Genomic DNA, 16,365 nt, shown 5'->3' with positions numbered 1-16,365 from the left:
GAACTTTGCGTTGAAATCCGCTATACGCGCCTCGATCGAGAGCGAAAGAGAACGATAACATTGTTGTGGCGCATTGGGGGCCAGCAATTTTTCGAACGAATTTTCTTTCTTTATTTTTTTTTTTTTTTCTTTTTCTTTTTCTCTTGTCCACGAACAAAACACAACTCGTCGCGAACAAATAAACGGGAACGATCATTCGATCGATTTATTCGACCGAACATCCGAATCGATCGATTCGATTCGAGGCGATGATCTTGGTCGTTGAATGGCAAGGGAAAAAGTTGGGACCGATAATGGGTTGAAAATTGGCAAAAGATAGGTATCCACGGCGAAAGGTTATTCGGGAATTTCGGCGCGGTGACGCGCGCACGTAGAGAAGTGTACATGGCGATGACAGGACTGTGACGGAGTGCTAATAATACGTATAATAGGCCGGTGGAGCGGCGCGCGTGTGTCGGTGTGGCCGCGCATGAATTCGTGGCGATAAGCAGGGAGAGGAACAAGGACAGGGAGATGTTCTGGCGCGCATACGCGTATATAGGTATAGTTCGTGTTTGCCCGGAGCGTGGCCGTGGCCGCGGATCTCAGCTGCGTGTGTGGATACTTGACGAGACGCGTACGAGTTCGACACTTGGCCGAAATGAAGGATTGCCGCGAATTCTCGAAATCGAGGTCGATACCGAATCGATTCGCGATCCTTCTCTTCTATTCCCTTATATTCGCTTATCTTCCAACCGTTTTTCTTTTCTATCCTTTTCCTTCTCCTTTTCCCGATCACGCGTGGCACGCGTGATCGCGAGAGATGCGAAAAATTAACGGATCGAAAAGATAATAAGAAGCGAGATAATAAGAAGAAAGAAAGGCTAGAGGATGGCGAGCTATTTCTCAGCTTCACCTGCAGAGACTTTCTTCGCGAGAATATATCGACGCGTCAGCAGCAAGCTGGTACGATATCCACGCGTAAAAGTATATATACCGACCGTTTCCCGCGTCTCTAACGTAAATATAACGGATCTTAGTATCTCTGCCTTCTCGATCCAATCGAAAGAAATTGGGATTGGAAAGCATTTGCAACTTTGTTGTTTCCCGTTTGTTGTTGTTGTTGTTGTTGTTGTTGTTTCGTCGTGGTTCCAGGGTGGACGGAAGAATTACCGGTGCAGCCTCGGAGTAGTGAGCAGAGGTTGCGTGGTAGAGAGGTTGCAAGCCACCACCTCTCTCTTCCTCGTCCTCCTCCGGTCGCCGCCGTTCTTCCAGTTCTCCGACTAGACGTTCAGTCGGCTGGCGACAGCCGTCCGTGCTTCGCGTTCCTTCGTGTCGCGCACGCCCCGTCTCTCTCTCTTTCTCTCACCCGCGAAATCTTCCCGTTCGTTTTTCCCCTTTTTCCACCTCGATCTGTTCCTCGATCGGACGAGTCGGTTCGATCGGCCTCGATCCAATAATCGGATTAAAAACTTTTCCGTTTCTTTGTTCGTTCGCGATTCGCAGCAGTCTCGCGCGATGGACGGTGTTGTTGCCGTTACGCGTCGATCGTCAGGATCTCGATAGATCTCTCGGTTGGTGACGTTTCGATCCATGCCCTGTTTCGTGCGTTTCCAGCTCCTCTTTGGATTTGTTCGAGATTACGTCGAGCTGACACGATCGCAAGAGGTTGCGGAGTGTAGGAGGTAGGCAGATTTTTCTTTCTCTCGCCGCGTAAAGCGATGAATCGTGTACAAATCGACGAATCTATTTAAAAAAGAAAAAAAAAACTTTGTCTCCCGACTTTTCGAATCGAGGGGACGCGAGAAAAAAAAAAAAAAAAGAAAGGATAGGAAAGAGCAAAGAAACGAAGTGAAGAGAGAAACGTGTATTAGGGTTCTCTCGTTAAAACAGACGGATGACGTATCGTGCGCGCACGTGTGCCTCGAACGGAAGGAAGCGAGCAGCTAGCAGCAGTCGCACGGTACTCGAGTCGAAGCTCGACTCTATTCTTCGAGAGGCGGATGGACGAGCAGGAAAGCGAAGTAGGAAAACCACGTCAGGTGCATCATTTCGCACGATGTTTGCCGATAATCGGTACCTCGCGTAATACGTACGGCTCCTCGTATTTACCCAAACTATCTCGTTGACCAAATTCTACCGTTTTTCATTCTTCGTAAAAGAAAAAATCGTTTGTATTCACGATCGTTTCGCGTAGAATTTTATTCGTTGGAGGAAGATCGATCGATCGATCGATCGATCGTTAAATCGTTAAATCGTTGGATCCAATTGGAGGGAGAGACAACGACTTCGATGTAGCTTGCAAATTGGATTAGCGGGTGGTGAAGGATAACGTAGCGGAGAAGCGATGTTCGGTGGACGTGGATTTGATCGCGTGTGCGTGCATACGTAGCGGCGCGAGACACGCGCTACCCGCTATACTCTCATCTCAAGTATTATATCGATTAACTGTTGGCAACAGAAGTGAGGCAGAGGAAAGCTCGTCGGAGGGTGGCATGGCTTTGGCTTTCCTATATTATTAATCTTGCGCGCTTTCTCTCTCTCTCTCTCTCTCTCTCTCTCTCTCTCTCTCTCTCTCTCTCTCTCGTCTTTTCTTCCACGACCTCGTGTTTTCTCCACACCGCCTGATAAACTTGACATATACGCCAGGCAACGAGTCGGTCATGTGTCATGGACAGTTTCCGGCGCCTCAAAGAGAATCAACCCCGCGTGTACCCCGGGGTATACGGGACACTTTTCAGAGCAAAACACTCGCCTATCTTTCCTAAAACGGATATTTAATATAAGATTCGAGACGGTGTTTCACAGTTTCGAAGGAAATTTCTCGTTAAACGCTAGAGTAGGTAGGGAGGGAGGGGGGGGGGGGGAAAGAGATATCGGTCAAGATACGAAAGGGGGGTAATCGGTGAATAATTCGTCGCATTTTTTTTTGTTCTTTTTTCCCTTTTTTTTCCCCACCCTCCGGCGTACCGCAATTTCTCATCGTTCTCCCCGATTTCAAAGCGAGGAGAGAGAACGGTGGGCAAGCGAAACGTCAAATGGCGAGGTAAACGCGACGCGTGTCTGCTCGTGACATCTTCGTAACGCAAATGGGTTAAAGCTTTGCAACCGGTTGCCCCCTCGAGCTTCAAACCTATCGGTTTTTCCCCCCTTCTTTCTTTCTTTCTTTCTTTCTTTTTTTACGAACGATCCATTTCGAGGAGGAGGCGATCGCGATCGCACGCGATGACGCGCGCGAAGAATAAGAGGCGAAGCCGAAGAGGGTGAAAGGCCGGCGCGGAGGAGGACGCGGAGAAGGAGGAGGCGGAGGATGAGGAGGAGGAGGAGGAGGAAGACACACGGTGGTGGCTGTGCGTGACATTTTTGTAATGAAAGCGTACGCGGCCTCTACGGTAGTCACTGCGCTACGGCAGACATCTGGTCCGGCTTGCCTCTCGGCTGCCCGGTTCTAATATTGGAAATTGCGTCTCTACCCGCGCTCGCGATCTCCTCTCCAAACAGCGCTCCCGTACCATGTGCAGGACATATGTATAAACACAAGCCCGGGTCTGCCGCGCTACGCTTTTCGGAACCCGCTTTCCTTCCAATCGATCCGCGCCAAACCTTTTTCTCCTTTCCATTTCTCCTCCTCGTTCGAATTCGATCGAGCGAGGAGGGGGAGAAAGAAAGAAAGAAAGAAAGAAAGAAAGAAAGAAAGAAGAAGAAGAAGAAATCGTCGAGCGCTCGACGAGTTTGGTATCCCCGTGCGCGCAACACAGCTGCGCGCAATTACCACGGCCAGAGCCGTGGATTTTCCTCCGCGGCACGTATATCGCTTCCCTCCTCCTCCTCCTCCTCCTGTTTGCTTAACTAAGCGTCTTAACGAATTGCCGCGAACGCGCGCCTCCCTCCCCCCCCCCCTCCCCTCTCCCCTCTCCCACCATCGCGATCGATCGAGTTCGCGAGAACCACGAACGTAAGTCGATACGTTACCCACGGTCGGGTCGAAATTCGCGACATTCGTGTTTAACACTTGCCGCGCAATTTGCGCGCATCTGTAACAACATAAGAAGCGCGCGAGAGAGAGAGAGAGAGAGAGAGAGAGAGAGAGAGAGAGAGAGAAAGAGAGGGGAAATTATTCGTGTCACATCTGTCGCCGTTTATCGTATCGATAAAATTCCAAGCTCTCGCCTCTACTATCCGTTACTATTATTTATTCGCTCCGTCGAAACGTCGTTCAATTATTATTTGGGTATTCAGGGAGCGGTATTCGCTTCCCATTAAAATCGGTGATCGGTATGCGCGGCCTGGTGCCGGTCGCCGGGCACGTACGCGAAATATGCCAACCAATCGGGAAATGGAATCGATCAAATACGAATCGTGCCTCCATCTGAGGGAGAGAGAGAGAGAGAGAGAGAAAATCGCGACGTCTCGTCGTCGCTATTTTTCTCGTCGCGATTTTTTCTCTCGCTTCCCTCTTTCGACTCGAATACGACACGTTGGAGAGAGAAAAAGTGGAAATGAATGGATCGCATGTTGAACAGGCAAGAAGGTGGAGGGTGGAATGGCGACCAGCAGCGGACCAGCAGTGGTGCAGAAAGTGAAGGTGAAGGAAGAGGCGAAGGATCACTGTACGATGACGACCGGGACCACGTGCACCACCATGACCACCACCACCACTACCACCACCACCACTACCACCACCACCACCACTACCACCACCACTAGCACTAGCACTGTCACTAGCACGAGCACGAGCACGAGCACGGTGACGAGCTTGGGCGAGAGCATCGCCGCCCTGCATCAACAACCTTCCGCCGCTGTTTGTCACCTATCGGCGCCAGCGTCTTCCGTCCTCGCCAACGCCGACCCCTTTCCCGTCGATCTCGACCTCAAGACCAAGATCAAGGGTGCGTTCTCCTACATACATATATATATATATATATGTATATATGTATATATTTTTTTTCTCTCTCTATCCTTGGCGAAAACATTGCGGCTGCGGAACGTTAGTTTGGAATATTGCATAGGGGTACCCGTATACTCGTCCGAATCGTAGGTAGGTTCGGGATTGAGCAGGTTATCTGGCAGACGGGAGCCCGCAGCTACTTTGGAAACGGGGGCTGGGGGAGAAGGGGGGGAAAAAAGGCCGCGGCGTCGTTTCTCTCGTCAAAGAGCCGTCATCCTGCAACGAGATTTCGTACATATATATATATATATATGTACACACGTTTCTTTCGAAGGAGGGAAGCGCGTTGAAGTGGCGGAGAGCACGTGCATAAGGGAAGGGGAGGGATGTATGTGCGAGACTCCTGCGAAGAGTCGGTGAAGCCGGGTCGGTCGGTTGGTTGGTTGGTTGGTTGGTAGGTAGGTTGGTCGGGCTCGGTGTGTTGGTTAGGTCGGCTCGTGCACCGGCTGACTGCCTGGACCAGACGCGATAAGGCACGTCCAACACTTCCACCGGGATTCTGCTCGAGGCTGATATCATATCCGGTACACCGTCGGCATCCCCGACGTTGCCGTTCGAGGTATTTTGCGATAGTCGCCCGCACCACGCCTCCTCCGCTCCCGCTTCCTGGTGGATATGCTTACAACGTAGAAACCAACCTCGCTTTCCATCCATCTTTCTTTTCACCTCTCTCATTTTCTCCTCCAATTTGCTCCAAGAGTTTTAAACGGAAGGGGAGAGGGAAAGAAGAATTCGTGAATAATATTATTCCCGATTTCTCGTTTCGAAGAAAGAGAGAAAGAAAGAAATATCGATTCGACGATCCTCGGTATTTATACCGAGATCTGGAGAAGGAGGAGGAGGAGGAGGAGGACGAGGAGGAGGAGGAAAAATGAGGCGAAAGGGAGAGGGAGGAGCGAGGGGGACGGGGTGCGGCTAGGAAGGGATTGCGATCAAAGCCATCTGTTGCATTGTCCCGGCAATTAGGAGGCGACAGCTGAGTCCCAGCGTACTTACTTCCACCCAGGGACTCTCAGTCGAGTGGAGCACGTGCGCTTTATCGATCTCTCTCTCGGCGCTCTCTCGGTGGAACACCGTGGCCCTCTCTCTCTCTCTCTCTCTCTCTCTCTCTCTCTCTCTCTCTCTCTCTCTCTCGCCACGAAGACAACGAACCGCCTCCTAACCGTGCTTGCTTATCCACCGTGGTGCTCCAGGTGGTGCCGGCTCCGCCGCCGCCAGATATTCCGCACCCCCTTCTTTCTTCCCACCGACCGATCTTTCCTATATCATTCCGCCTCGAGTCACACGCGAGTAACGCTCGAAAATCCGCGGAGAAGAATCTCGAGAAGAGGGAGGGTGGACGAATTTGGATTTGGGCGGGGCGATAATAATAATAATAATAATAATAATAATAATAATAACAACGATAACAACGATAACGATAATAATAATAATAACAATAACAATAATAATAATAATAATAATATAGGAGGGGCGATCGATGCGAATGGAGAATCCGTAAGGTAGCTCGCTGTAAGGGAGCAGTAAGCTCGGGATACAGGTAATTAGCTCCTGGCTACCGACGTCAGGTGGCAGTGACACGGCGACCTTCTTCTTCCGCTCCTTGACCCTTCCCCTTTCCCCCTCCCTTTCACCCTGTTCACGACCAATTCACACGCCTCGTCGCCGACAATTTCACGGCGAAATTCACGGACTCGAGTCGATAAAATCCACCAGAAAAGGGGAGGAGGGGGAGAGATCAAGAGGATTCCTTCTTCCTCTTCTTCTTCTTCTTCTTCTTCTCCTCGTTGGAGAAGAAGATAGGCCGTTACGTGAATCGTGACGCGAGTTGAGAGAGGAGAGAGAGAGAGAGAGAGAGAGAGAGAGGAGGGAGCAGCGCGTATCGGCATGCCGCGGCGGTACATTTCATGGCGGCGTTTCGCCACGCGTTGCCACGAGGCCGGGAGGCATTCCGCGAGATAACGCGCGGGACAACGGAATGGGAACAAGGCAAGGTGGATGACACGGCCCGTAATTGCATGTTATCCGCTGCACCCACGCGGCACAGGGCGGGCGAGCACGGTTGACGCGCATCTGTGCCCCGCACACGCCTGTACGTGCGCGCGTGTGTGCACGTAGCGTGCGCGCCTATCAACGCGCGTTTGTAAACGAGTGGCCGATTCGCCTGCCCGTTTCACGTGGTCCGCGGTTGACGGCTCTCCCCCGGATGTACCGGGCACAAAGGACGTTTGCGGCCACCCACCCTCCCTCTTTCGACTTTGCCGGGACCAATCTTTCCCCTCCCTTCTCCCCCGCCCCTTTGACAGCCATCTTCGAGCGACACGTTCGAACGGAGGCTTTCCGAGACTTTTTCGAAAAGAAAAAGAGAAAAAATAAAGAGCGCAGTTTTTTCCTTTTCTTCTTCTTCTTCTTTTTCTTCTTCTTCTTTTTCTTCTTCTTCTTTTTCCAGTTACCTCCGCGGCGAGGGAGAAGTCTGCGCGGGAGGATGGGCAACGCGAGGAGATCCACTCTCCCTCCCTCCCTCCCCAGAAAATTTCGGCGGGCGGGCAATCGAGGCAGGGCAATTGCGCGCGAGGCGCGAGCGAGCTGCACAAGGCGGCGGCGGCGGCGGCGGCGGGCTCGGCCGTTTGCTCGGCCTCAGGCTCGGACAGCGGCAGCCCTTTGCCGGCGCACTACCTCAAGCCCGAGTCCGAGGACGGATCCGTGAACGGAGGCGCGGGTGGAGGAAGCGGGAGGGCGGCGCAGGAGGAGCAAAACGACGCTGCGTCGTCGAGCGCGGTGGCTGGAAATAGGTGCATCGCCGGCGTGTTCGCGGGCCACGGCGAGGTGAAGAGCGTCCTCGGCACGGTGGTCAAATTCGCGACGGGCATCTCTCCCGACACCGGGGACACCGTGCTTACTTTGGTCTTGGCGCTTCTGGTAAACCCCCCTCCGTCCTCTCTTACTTCTTTTCTTTTACTATACTTTTCTCCTATATTACGTGGCACGGCGGTTTATTACGCGTGAACGCGTTCTGTCCTTCTTCCACGCTCGAACGACGGCCTGGCGTAGCAATTAATGGGGTATCAGGTGACGAAGTCGAGAGAGAGAGAGAGAGAGAGAGAGAGAGAGAGAGAGAGAGGACGCACAGTGGTTCGAACAGTAGGAGTTAACTGGATAAGATTATTCTTTTTTTAAGATTTAATTTTTATTATAATTTATTATTTCGTTAGAAATAATATAGGACGTAAAGAGAATAATCGATAAATATAATATACGAAATATTTGTGATTCGAATAAGCTTAAGGAAAATATCTGGATGCAATTAACTTGAGGAAAGCGAGAAGAATTTGATGTAAATATAAACAGGACCTTGAGAATAGGTATTCTAAAGAAACAGAGGAAAAAATGCTAATTAAAAGAAGAAGTTATGGCTGTTTGCTATCCTATAAATTATCCGATACATATAGGTCTAAACAAACTGAAAATTGTAAAATGAAAGATGCATTGTAAGAAAACATATCGCGTACCGATTGCTCAGAAGATCGAATTATAAAAAAATTGCCAATTAATGTTAGGAATATTATTATTGCTTATTTCCCCAAAGTAAAATAAATAAATAACGAAATGCGTATATTATAATAATGAAAGAAAATATAAAATGAAAAAATATAATAAAAATGAAAAAAATTGTAATAATGAAAATTAAAAAAAATTGAAATAATGAAAAAAATATTATAATAATCCATAAATATCAGTGGTTAGATTAAAGAATCCGCTAGGTGGCGAGCGATTCGATTGTGCCCGTATATATCACGAGCGGCCGTAAACTTTAAAATTAAAAGTAAAAATTAATTTTGCAAAGTTTTGCGAATAAAATATCTGCCAGTAAGAAAAAGTAGAAAGTTTCTACTTTATCGTGTGCAACATGTATAAAAAATCATCCCGACAAATCATCCCGAATCGCGTTTCTAATTACGAAGTAATTTTACTTAATTTTAAGTTAACTTTAATTTACAAAAAAAAAAAAACTTATCGATAATTTATAACGATTTAAATTAAAATAATTGTTTCGATATATCGTATCCGTCCATATAAAATTGAATTTTAAACGCTTCTTAAAAAATTTACAGAACATATTTCCCTACTATTGAAATGTGACCGATTAGTTATCGATCAGTTTCTCCGTATTATATATACGAGTATTTTAATCTGTTTAAAAAGAGGATTTAAAATTTTAACGTAGTTAAACATTACGTTGAAACAGTTATTTTTTATACATTCGAAAATGAATTTTGTCCAGTTATATACATTATTAATATATATATACATACATTATTCGAACCACTGTGGGAACAATTTAGCATTGGATGACGAGGCGCGTGAAATGTGTTCACCGTAAATTAGATTAGACGAGCGTGCATTTTTCTCGAAAACACGAACGAACGTTTAATCGTTTCAAAATTTAGATACGATATTTCTTCCGTAAAAATTCCGTTCCGAGATTTGTCAGGAATCGCGGAAACAATAGAGGAGATATTCAAACTACATACGTATATATATACGATGTATGTATAACGACGTAGCGCGTAGCAGGCTCGCATCCGTTCCAGAAACGTGACATCTGGTAGCCATGCTTGACCGTAAACGATCGTGGCACGTGACAAACGTGAAATCAGCCTGATGCGTTTCTTCCTTCCTTCCTTTCTTCCTTCCTTCGTTCGTTCGTTCGTGCGGTGATCCTTTCCTACTCCACCACCAGTAAATATAATTTTCTATTTTCAATAAAGATTATATATATATATATATATATATATATATATATATATATATATCGAGTGAGTAAGATAATAGGAGGAGGATGAGCCCTTTCTCGAATTTTTCTCGATCGCAGAGTGGGAGCATGACCGCGGAGGAATTTCACTCGGCGCTGCAGGAAGCGACCAACTACTCCCTCAAAGGATTCGTTCTTCCGCATCTCAAGCAACAATTGCCTTCCTTGCAGAGAGATCTGAGCAACGCTGCCAGAGCCAGTAATCAGGTAAGGTAATTCTATTCTTGGCCATTTTTGTGAATTTCGTGTGTCGTAAAAACTAGTAGCAAATTTCTGCGTGATCAATGACTAATGTGGAATGGGCTTAAAACGCGATACTTAAAACGTAGAGTCCAGACCTTCAGTCTTAATAATAAGCAACGCCGCTAGAGCTAATAACCAAGTGAACAATGAATCGAACAAATAGCAAACTATCTGTCTAAAAGTGGATATTTCTATAGTAGAAAAGACGAAAATAGAATTCTCATTTGCAAAAATAAGAATGGAAGCAACGTTGCGAAAGATAATAACATAAATCGCGCGAATAATGCAAAATTCAAATTATTTTAAAAATCGATCCCTATATTTCTATCGTAGAAAGATTGAAATAGAAAAATCGAGTTCTCGATTGCAAAATTTGAACTTTCCGATTTGAAAATCGATCCCTATATTTCTATGACAGAAAAATCGAATTCTCGATTGTAAAATTTGAACTTTCCGATTTGAAAATCGATCCCTATATTTTTATGATAGAAAAACTGAATTGCAAAATTTTAAATTTCCATTTTGAAAATCTATGTCTATATTTCTACAGTAGAAAATAGAATTTTCAATTGCAAAAATAAAAATGGAAGCAACGTTGCTAGAACTAATAAGATAAATCGCGCGAATAATGCAAAATTCAAATTATTTTAAAAATCGATTCCTATATTTCTATCGTAGAAAGATTGAAATAAAAAAATCGAGTTCTCGATTGCAAAATTTGAACTTTCCGATTTGAAAATCGATTCCTATATTTCTATGACAGAAAAATCGAATTCTCGATTTTGAATTTTCCATTTTGAAAATCGACCTTTATATTTCTACAGTGGAAAATAGAATTTTCAATTGCAAAAATAAGAATGGAAACAACGTTGCTAAAACTAATAAGATAAATCGCGCGAACAATGCAAAATTCGGACTTTCCATTATGAAAATCGATCTCTATATTTCTGTTAGAAAAGTCAAAATAAAATTCTTAATTGGAAAAATAAAAATTTAAGCAATTCTGTTAGAGTTAAAAATAAATCGAGCGAACAAAATTCAGATTACCCATTTTCGAAAATCAATAATGGGTATTATCCTATATTTCCACGATAGAAAAGAATTCTTAATTGCAAAAAAGATAAGAATAGAAGCAACGTTGCTAGAGCTAATAAGATAAATCGCGGGAACGATGCAAAATTCAAGGCACTTTAAAAATCGATCTCTATATTTCTACGATAGAAAAATAGAAAAATCGATCCCTACATTGTCTACGTTATCAAAATAAAATTCTCAATTGGAAAAAATAAAAATGTAACGCTGCTAGATCTAATAATAAGATGAATCGGAACCAATAACGCGGAAAAATTAAAACGCGATGCAAAACGCAAAGTTCTGAAAATCCTCATACTTCTACGGTAGAAAAGTCGGGATGAAAAAATCGAATTCTCCGATATAAAATGAGGGAAGAGGGAGGGGAGAGAGAGAGAGAGACAGACAGAGAGAGAGAGAGAGAGAGAGAGAGAGAGAGAGAGAGAGAAGTGCGTATAAGCGGGAGAGTAGCGAGCAAAACGTTCATCCGATCCGCGTGTGGTCCGATATAGATTAGAGTTATATATCGCACACACGCTCGTTAAACTTTGTACAACGAAGGCGGAGGAGAGGAAAACGCGTTCAGGAGTAGTGAGTAAAATCAACAGAACCCGGGCTGACCGGCTGTCGACCTGTTTTAATTTCCCAGGCTACTTCGCGGCTCGAGGGTGGGGGCGTGCCAGCCTGTTTCATGAAGGAAAGATAGATGAACAAATCGAACGTAAAGACCCGACTCGAAAAAGTCTCCGCGAGAAACGTGGCCGCCTCGCCAACCTTTTTCTTTCTTTCTCTTCTCTTAATATTCCATTCCACTTTTTTCCATTCCGTTAAAAATGAAATGCCACGATTATCTTAAGGCCAGAGATTGCCGGGGAGAATCGTCAGAATTGGGCGCGTCGTAATCTGATAAAATAGAAAAATAACTTTTCTAGGAGAATATTCGTTCGTACTCTCGCGATCGGGATAAAAGACTAAAGTTTCGATTTCGAAGAATTAAATAGGAGAGATGTTTTCGATTGTGCCACGCTACTTCCACCTGCTACTCTCCAAAAGGAAAAAAAGAAAACTAACTGACGGAGGAGATGGAGTGGGAGAAGGGAGGAGAGGAAAGGGAAATATACCGAAGAGCACCGAAGAACGGAATGGTGGCGCGGTGCAAACGAATTGCAAATTAATAGGAAGGATTTACATTTCGTAAGGCAGCTAACGGCGAAGGATCGAAAGAGAAATTGAATTCCTTCGCCCTTCTCTCTCTCTCTCTCTCTCTCCCTTCCCCCTTTTTCTTGCGCTCGAGCTCCCTCGAAGAGCGAATAGTCGCGACCAATCAGAACATGCGGAGGCGCGATTACACGCGTAAGTTTGCCGATCGATGATCGTTAATTGAGAGTCGCGAAAACGAGAAAGCTGGAAAGAAAAGAGGGGGAAGAATATCGCGATTAGGAGTGATAAATCCGTAGCTTACCCAGCGCTTACCGAACTCTATTTAACGAGGGAAACGAGGTAGAAATTTCAAGTGAACGGTGTTACTCGTAAATATTGGAAAATATCGAGAAACTATCGATACGATTTCCTTAGAAATACGATCAAAGTTTCGGGACTCGTCACCGAATAACATTTTTCGTTTTATTTTTTCTTTCTTCCTTTTTTTCCCACGACAGAGTTGCGCGCAATTCTTGAGATCGAACGAGGCCGCGGTTCTGGAGGCTGTCGGTTTGGTGGCCGCGACGGATCAGGTGGAGATCTTTGGAGAGCAGACCGGTAACGGAATAGGAGGTGGCGGCAATCAGTGCTCCGCTCATTACGGCGTACGATCCAATTCCAACCCCGGAATTGGCGCCATTCAACACACGAACAACGCCACGGGTGGTTTCCATCATTACTCGAGCGCATCGCACGCACCGAAACGACGCGCCTCCGACACGCCGTGAGTATTCATCTCCCTTCTATTTCCTTCCTTTTTTCCTCTCCCAAATAATTTGAAACCAATTCTCCGTCCATTTGTTCCTCTGCCATTCTCCGTCGCAACGACAACGTAGACGAAGTATCGTATTTGAAAACGTCGTAAATCGGGACGACGGTTAAATTTCGGTCGCAACGAAATCTTTGTCCGTCTATAACGATAATTCACGCGAGACACCGAACGCCACGCACCTGCGCGTACACGTGTGCGCAGTATATCTGCCAAGCCGCAAATGTGCCGCGGTGTTTCGGAAAAATCTTGGCTACGTGCCTGTGTGTTTCTCGGCCCATGTTTAACCGTTCCCACAGAAACGGTGACCTCGATCCTCGAATCTCGATGCACGATTCACGATCGAAATTCGTTGATCCGATGATCTGGAACACGTAGATGGATCCGTTCGTGCACAAAGGATGTTCGGTAATTTCGGTTTGGAATAGGAGAAAGGGGCGCCGACGCGACGCGAATCCGAAGGTGACAAAACGCGACGTGCGCGTTGGCAATGCCAGCCTGGCCTCCTCTCGATATGTCTGCCGGTGACGTTTCCATATATCATCGGGGTACCACCTTTCTCCAACACCCCTACGCCGTCCTACTCCCGCCAAGATCCCCTACTCCCTACTCTTCGACTACCGGGAAACTTGCCTCGAGTACCTGCTGCTAATACACGCCACCTTCTCGACCAACCAACACCTCGTCCGACAAACGAATTATCAAATCCTCCCCTCCTTTCTCTCTCTCTCTCGAATTCGTTCCTTCCTTTCGTTTTCTTTTCGAGGTATCGAAATATGTCGCAGGTATTACGAGAACGGGGCCACTTTGCTCGAAGACGTCCCCTTGTACGGGAAAAGATTGACGAATCCTTGGAGTCATCACCATCCCCCGCAACAGCAACCGTCCGCTGAGGGTTCGTCCCCTTATTGTTGGTATCATCCGCTTCATTCGAGTGGATCGATTCAAGGCCTCGGCCATCGTCATGCTCACGCTCACGGTCATTCTCACGGTCAAACTCACGGCCACGCTCACGGCCACGGGCAGGGTGAGGGGTCTAGCTCGATACCACCACCTGGTTCAGTGCAAATGAGTCAGATGAACGCGTTCTCCGGCTCTCACCACCTAGCACGGCAACAGCAGCAGCAAATGGGTCACGTTCAAATGCAGAACGGCAGCCTGGACGACGAGTGGAAGAACATACACATGATGTTGAACTGTATCCTCGGAATGGTGGAAAAGACGAAGAAAGCTTTGGCCATTCTGCAGACACGTGGCTGTTTCGGGGCCACGGCCTCGGCGGGCCCTTCCTTGTCAGCCACGAGCACCGTGCCGGCTCAAAACGGTGGCACCGGCAGCGCGGCCAACAACAATCCATCCTCGACCAACGGCTCTCAAGTGGAATCCTCGACCGGTGACCGCGAAGGTAGCTTGAAACGATTATCCGGAGAGATCGTCGCCCAGACCATCAGGGCGATCGAGGATAAAGTGGCGGAAGTGAAGAGAAAAGATGGTTCGTATCGTGAATTTATTACGAAATACGCGCGCGCGCGCGCCTTTACATTTCCTTCTCTTATAGAAGAAGCCGTGAAGAGGGCCGTGATGGCCGAAGTGCAACGAGCCGTGAGAGTCGCGGTAGCCGAATCGAGGGCGAGCGAACGATTACGAGTGCATCGAATGCTCGACGTTCCACTGTCTCAGAGAAACCATGGACCTCTCCGTCAAGGACCGTATCTTCGAGTTCACGGTAATCCAGTCGATACGAATGCCAGAACAGTCACTGCTACACCAACCAACACTGTTTCCAATTCTATCACGTCGATCGGCGAGGACGAAAAGGACGCGCAATTGCAGACCGTCTCGGGATCCGTGAGTAATATACTGGTTTACTGTTTGGAAAAAAGTCTCGCGGGACGGGACAGAGGCAAGAGGGGTCCTTCGCTTATCCCCACTTCGAACGCTTTGTTGACAATCCTGACATCACACTCTACATAGTAGTAGAAAAGCTATAATTTGAACATTCAAAATCGTAAAAATTATTCTCATTTATAAAGTTACGTTAAAATAATCATTTAAAACTGAATTTAGCTTATTCGTACACATATAATTATTATTTTTACTATTTGAATACAAAATTACATTTATAAATTAACCTATGTTAAATTATAATTAACCTACACATTTGCCTACGCTAATGCATAAAGATTTACAGATGTAATTTTGGATTAGTATACGTGACAAATACCATGATAAAAACAAAAATGCATATGAAAATAGGCGTTTCCTTCCAAATTAACCACATTTCTTTCGCGAGATTTCATTTCAACAGTAAACAATACTTGCCACGTATCGACGCGCCAATGCCATTTCTTCCTCATGCTCTATATTCCATACCTTGCTCACCACCAATCCGAACACTTTCAGAGTTGTTGGAACTGCGGTAGACCAGCCTTGGAAACGTGCGGTGGTTGTGGAATCGCACGGTATTGCGGCTCCTTCTGCCAACACCGGGACTGGGAGGCAGGAGGCCATCACGCGACCTGCAACAATCCTCCGCCTCGTGAACCTCGAAGATCAGCGTCTCGAAGCCCTCCCAGAATCGCAAGCGCAGCTCAGTCGAGCGTAAACGAGGCAAATATCGTCGCGCCTATACCGGCCAGTGGTACGACCAAGGGGAAGTGACGTTACGACGGGAATTACTATCGACTCAGACGATTCGCTAGACCGGTCCAATACGATTCGCGCTGACTTTACAGTACACGTCACACACACACGTACGCACACATGCACATCCTTTCTTCTGAGAATCATACATCTTCTGCTTTTCTTTCTCCACTTTCTTCCTATGCTTTCGCACTCTCGGCAAACCACACAACCATTCAGTTGTACAGTTATAATAGTTTAAATATCCTGTTATTCATCCAAGGTATATTACGATACATTTTGTCGAAGAGTTAACCGATCCCTTGCGTATCGCGATATACAAATACAAAGTTGCGGGAACAGTACATTACGCGTGAAATGAAATTTTTCCCTTTTACGATTGTAGTTGTAATACAGTTTGTCGAATTCCTTCTTTAGAATAGTACGTGTAACGGTTCGTTGTACATTGCTATTTGATCGAAGCGACAAAGTAGAGATAAATTATATAACATGTATATATCTCGGATGATAGATTGTTCAAATAAACGAAATTCTTGTCTAGCAATGAAAATATGAAGTTTCGTTATCTTTCGATACAACGAAAGTATGAATTAAAAATATGAATCCATTCACGTCGCCCAAACAATAAACAGTGATAAATAAACTTAATACATGTTATACATTCTCTAAGTCTCTACGAACATGTAGCATAAAAAAAAT

General features: G+C 46.2%; 1 protein-coding gene across 1 annotated transcript; it reads left to right on the top strand.

Annotated features, from left to right (window-relative positions):
• Nucleotides 1-1,298: 1,298 nt before the first annotated feature.
• LOC122719747 (protein CBFA2T3-like) lies at nucleotides 1,299-16,302 on the top strand. The gene is made up of 8 exons (XM_043945871.1): nucleotides 1,299-1,664; nucleotides 4,503-4,868; nucleotides 7,377-7,846; nucleotides 9,801-9,947; nucleotides 12,713-12,978; nucleotides 13,809-14,515; nucleotides 14,582-14,871; nucleotides 15,427-16,302. Exons 2-8 carry the CDS (start codon nucleotides 4,523-4,525, stop codon nucleotides 15,682-15,684), a joined length of 2,484 nt encoding a protein of 827 aa, XP_043801806.1. The 5' UTR covers nucleotides 1,299-1,664; nucleotides 4,503-4,522; the 3' UTR covers nucleotides 15,685-16,302.
• Nucleotides 16,303-16,365: the final 63 nt, after the last annotated feature.

The sequence above is a fragment of the Apis laboriosa genome, unplaced genomic scaffold (assembly GCF_014066325.1).
Source record: "Apis laboriosa isolate Shangri-la unplaced genomic scaffold, ASM1406632v1 scaffold9_cov152, whole genome shotgun sequence".
NCBI classification, from domain to species: Eukaryota; Metazoa; Arthropoda; class Insecta; order Hymenoptera; family Apidae; genus Apis; species Apis laboriosa.
Note: the sequence above shows the minus strand (reverse complement) of the source record. Positions and strands in the feature narration are given on the sequence as shown.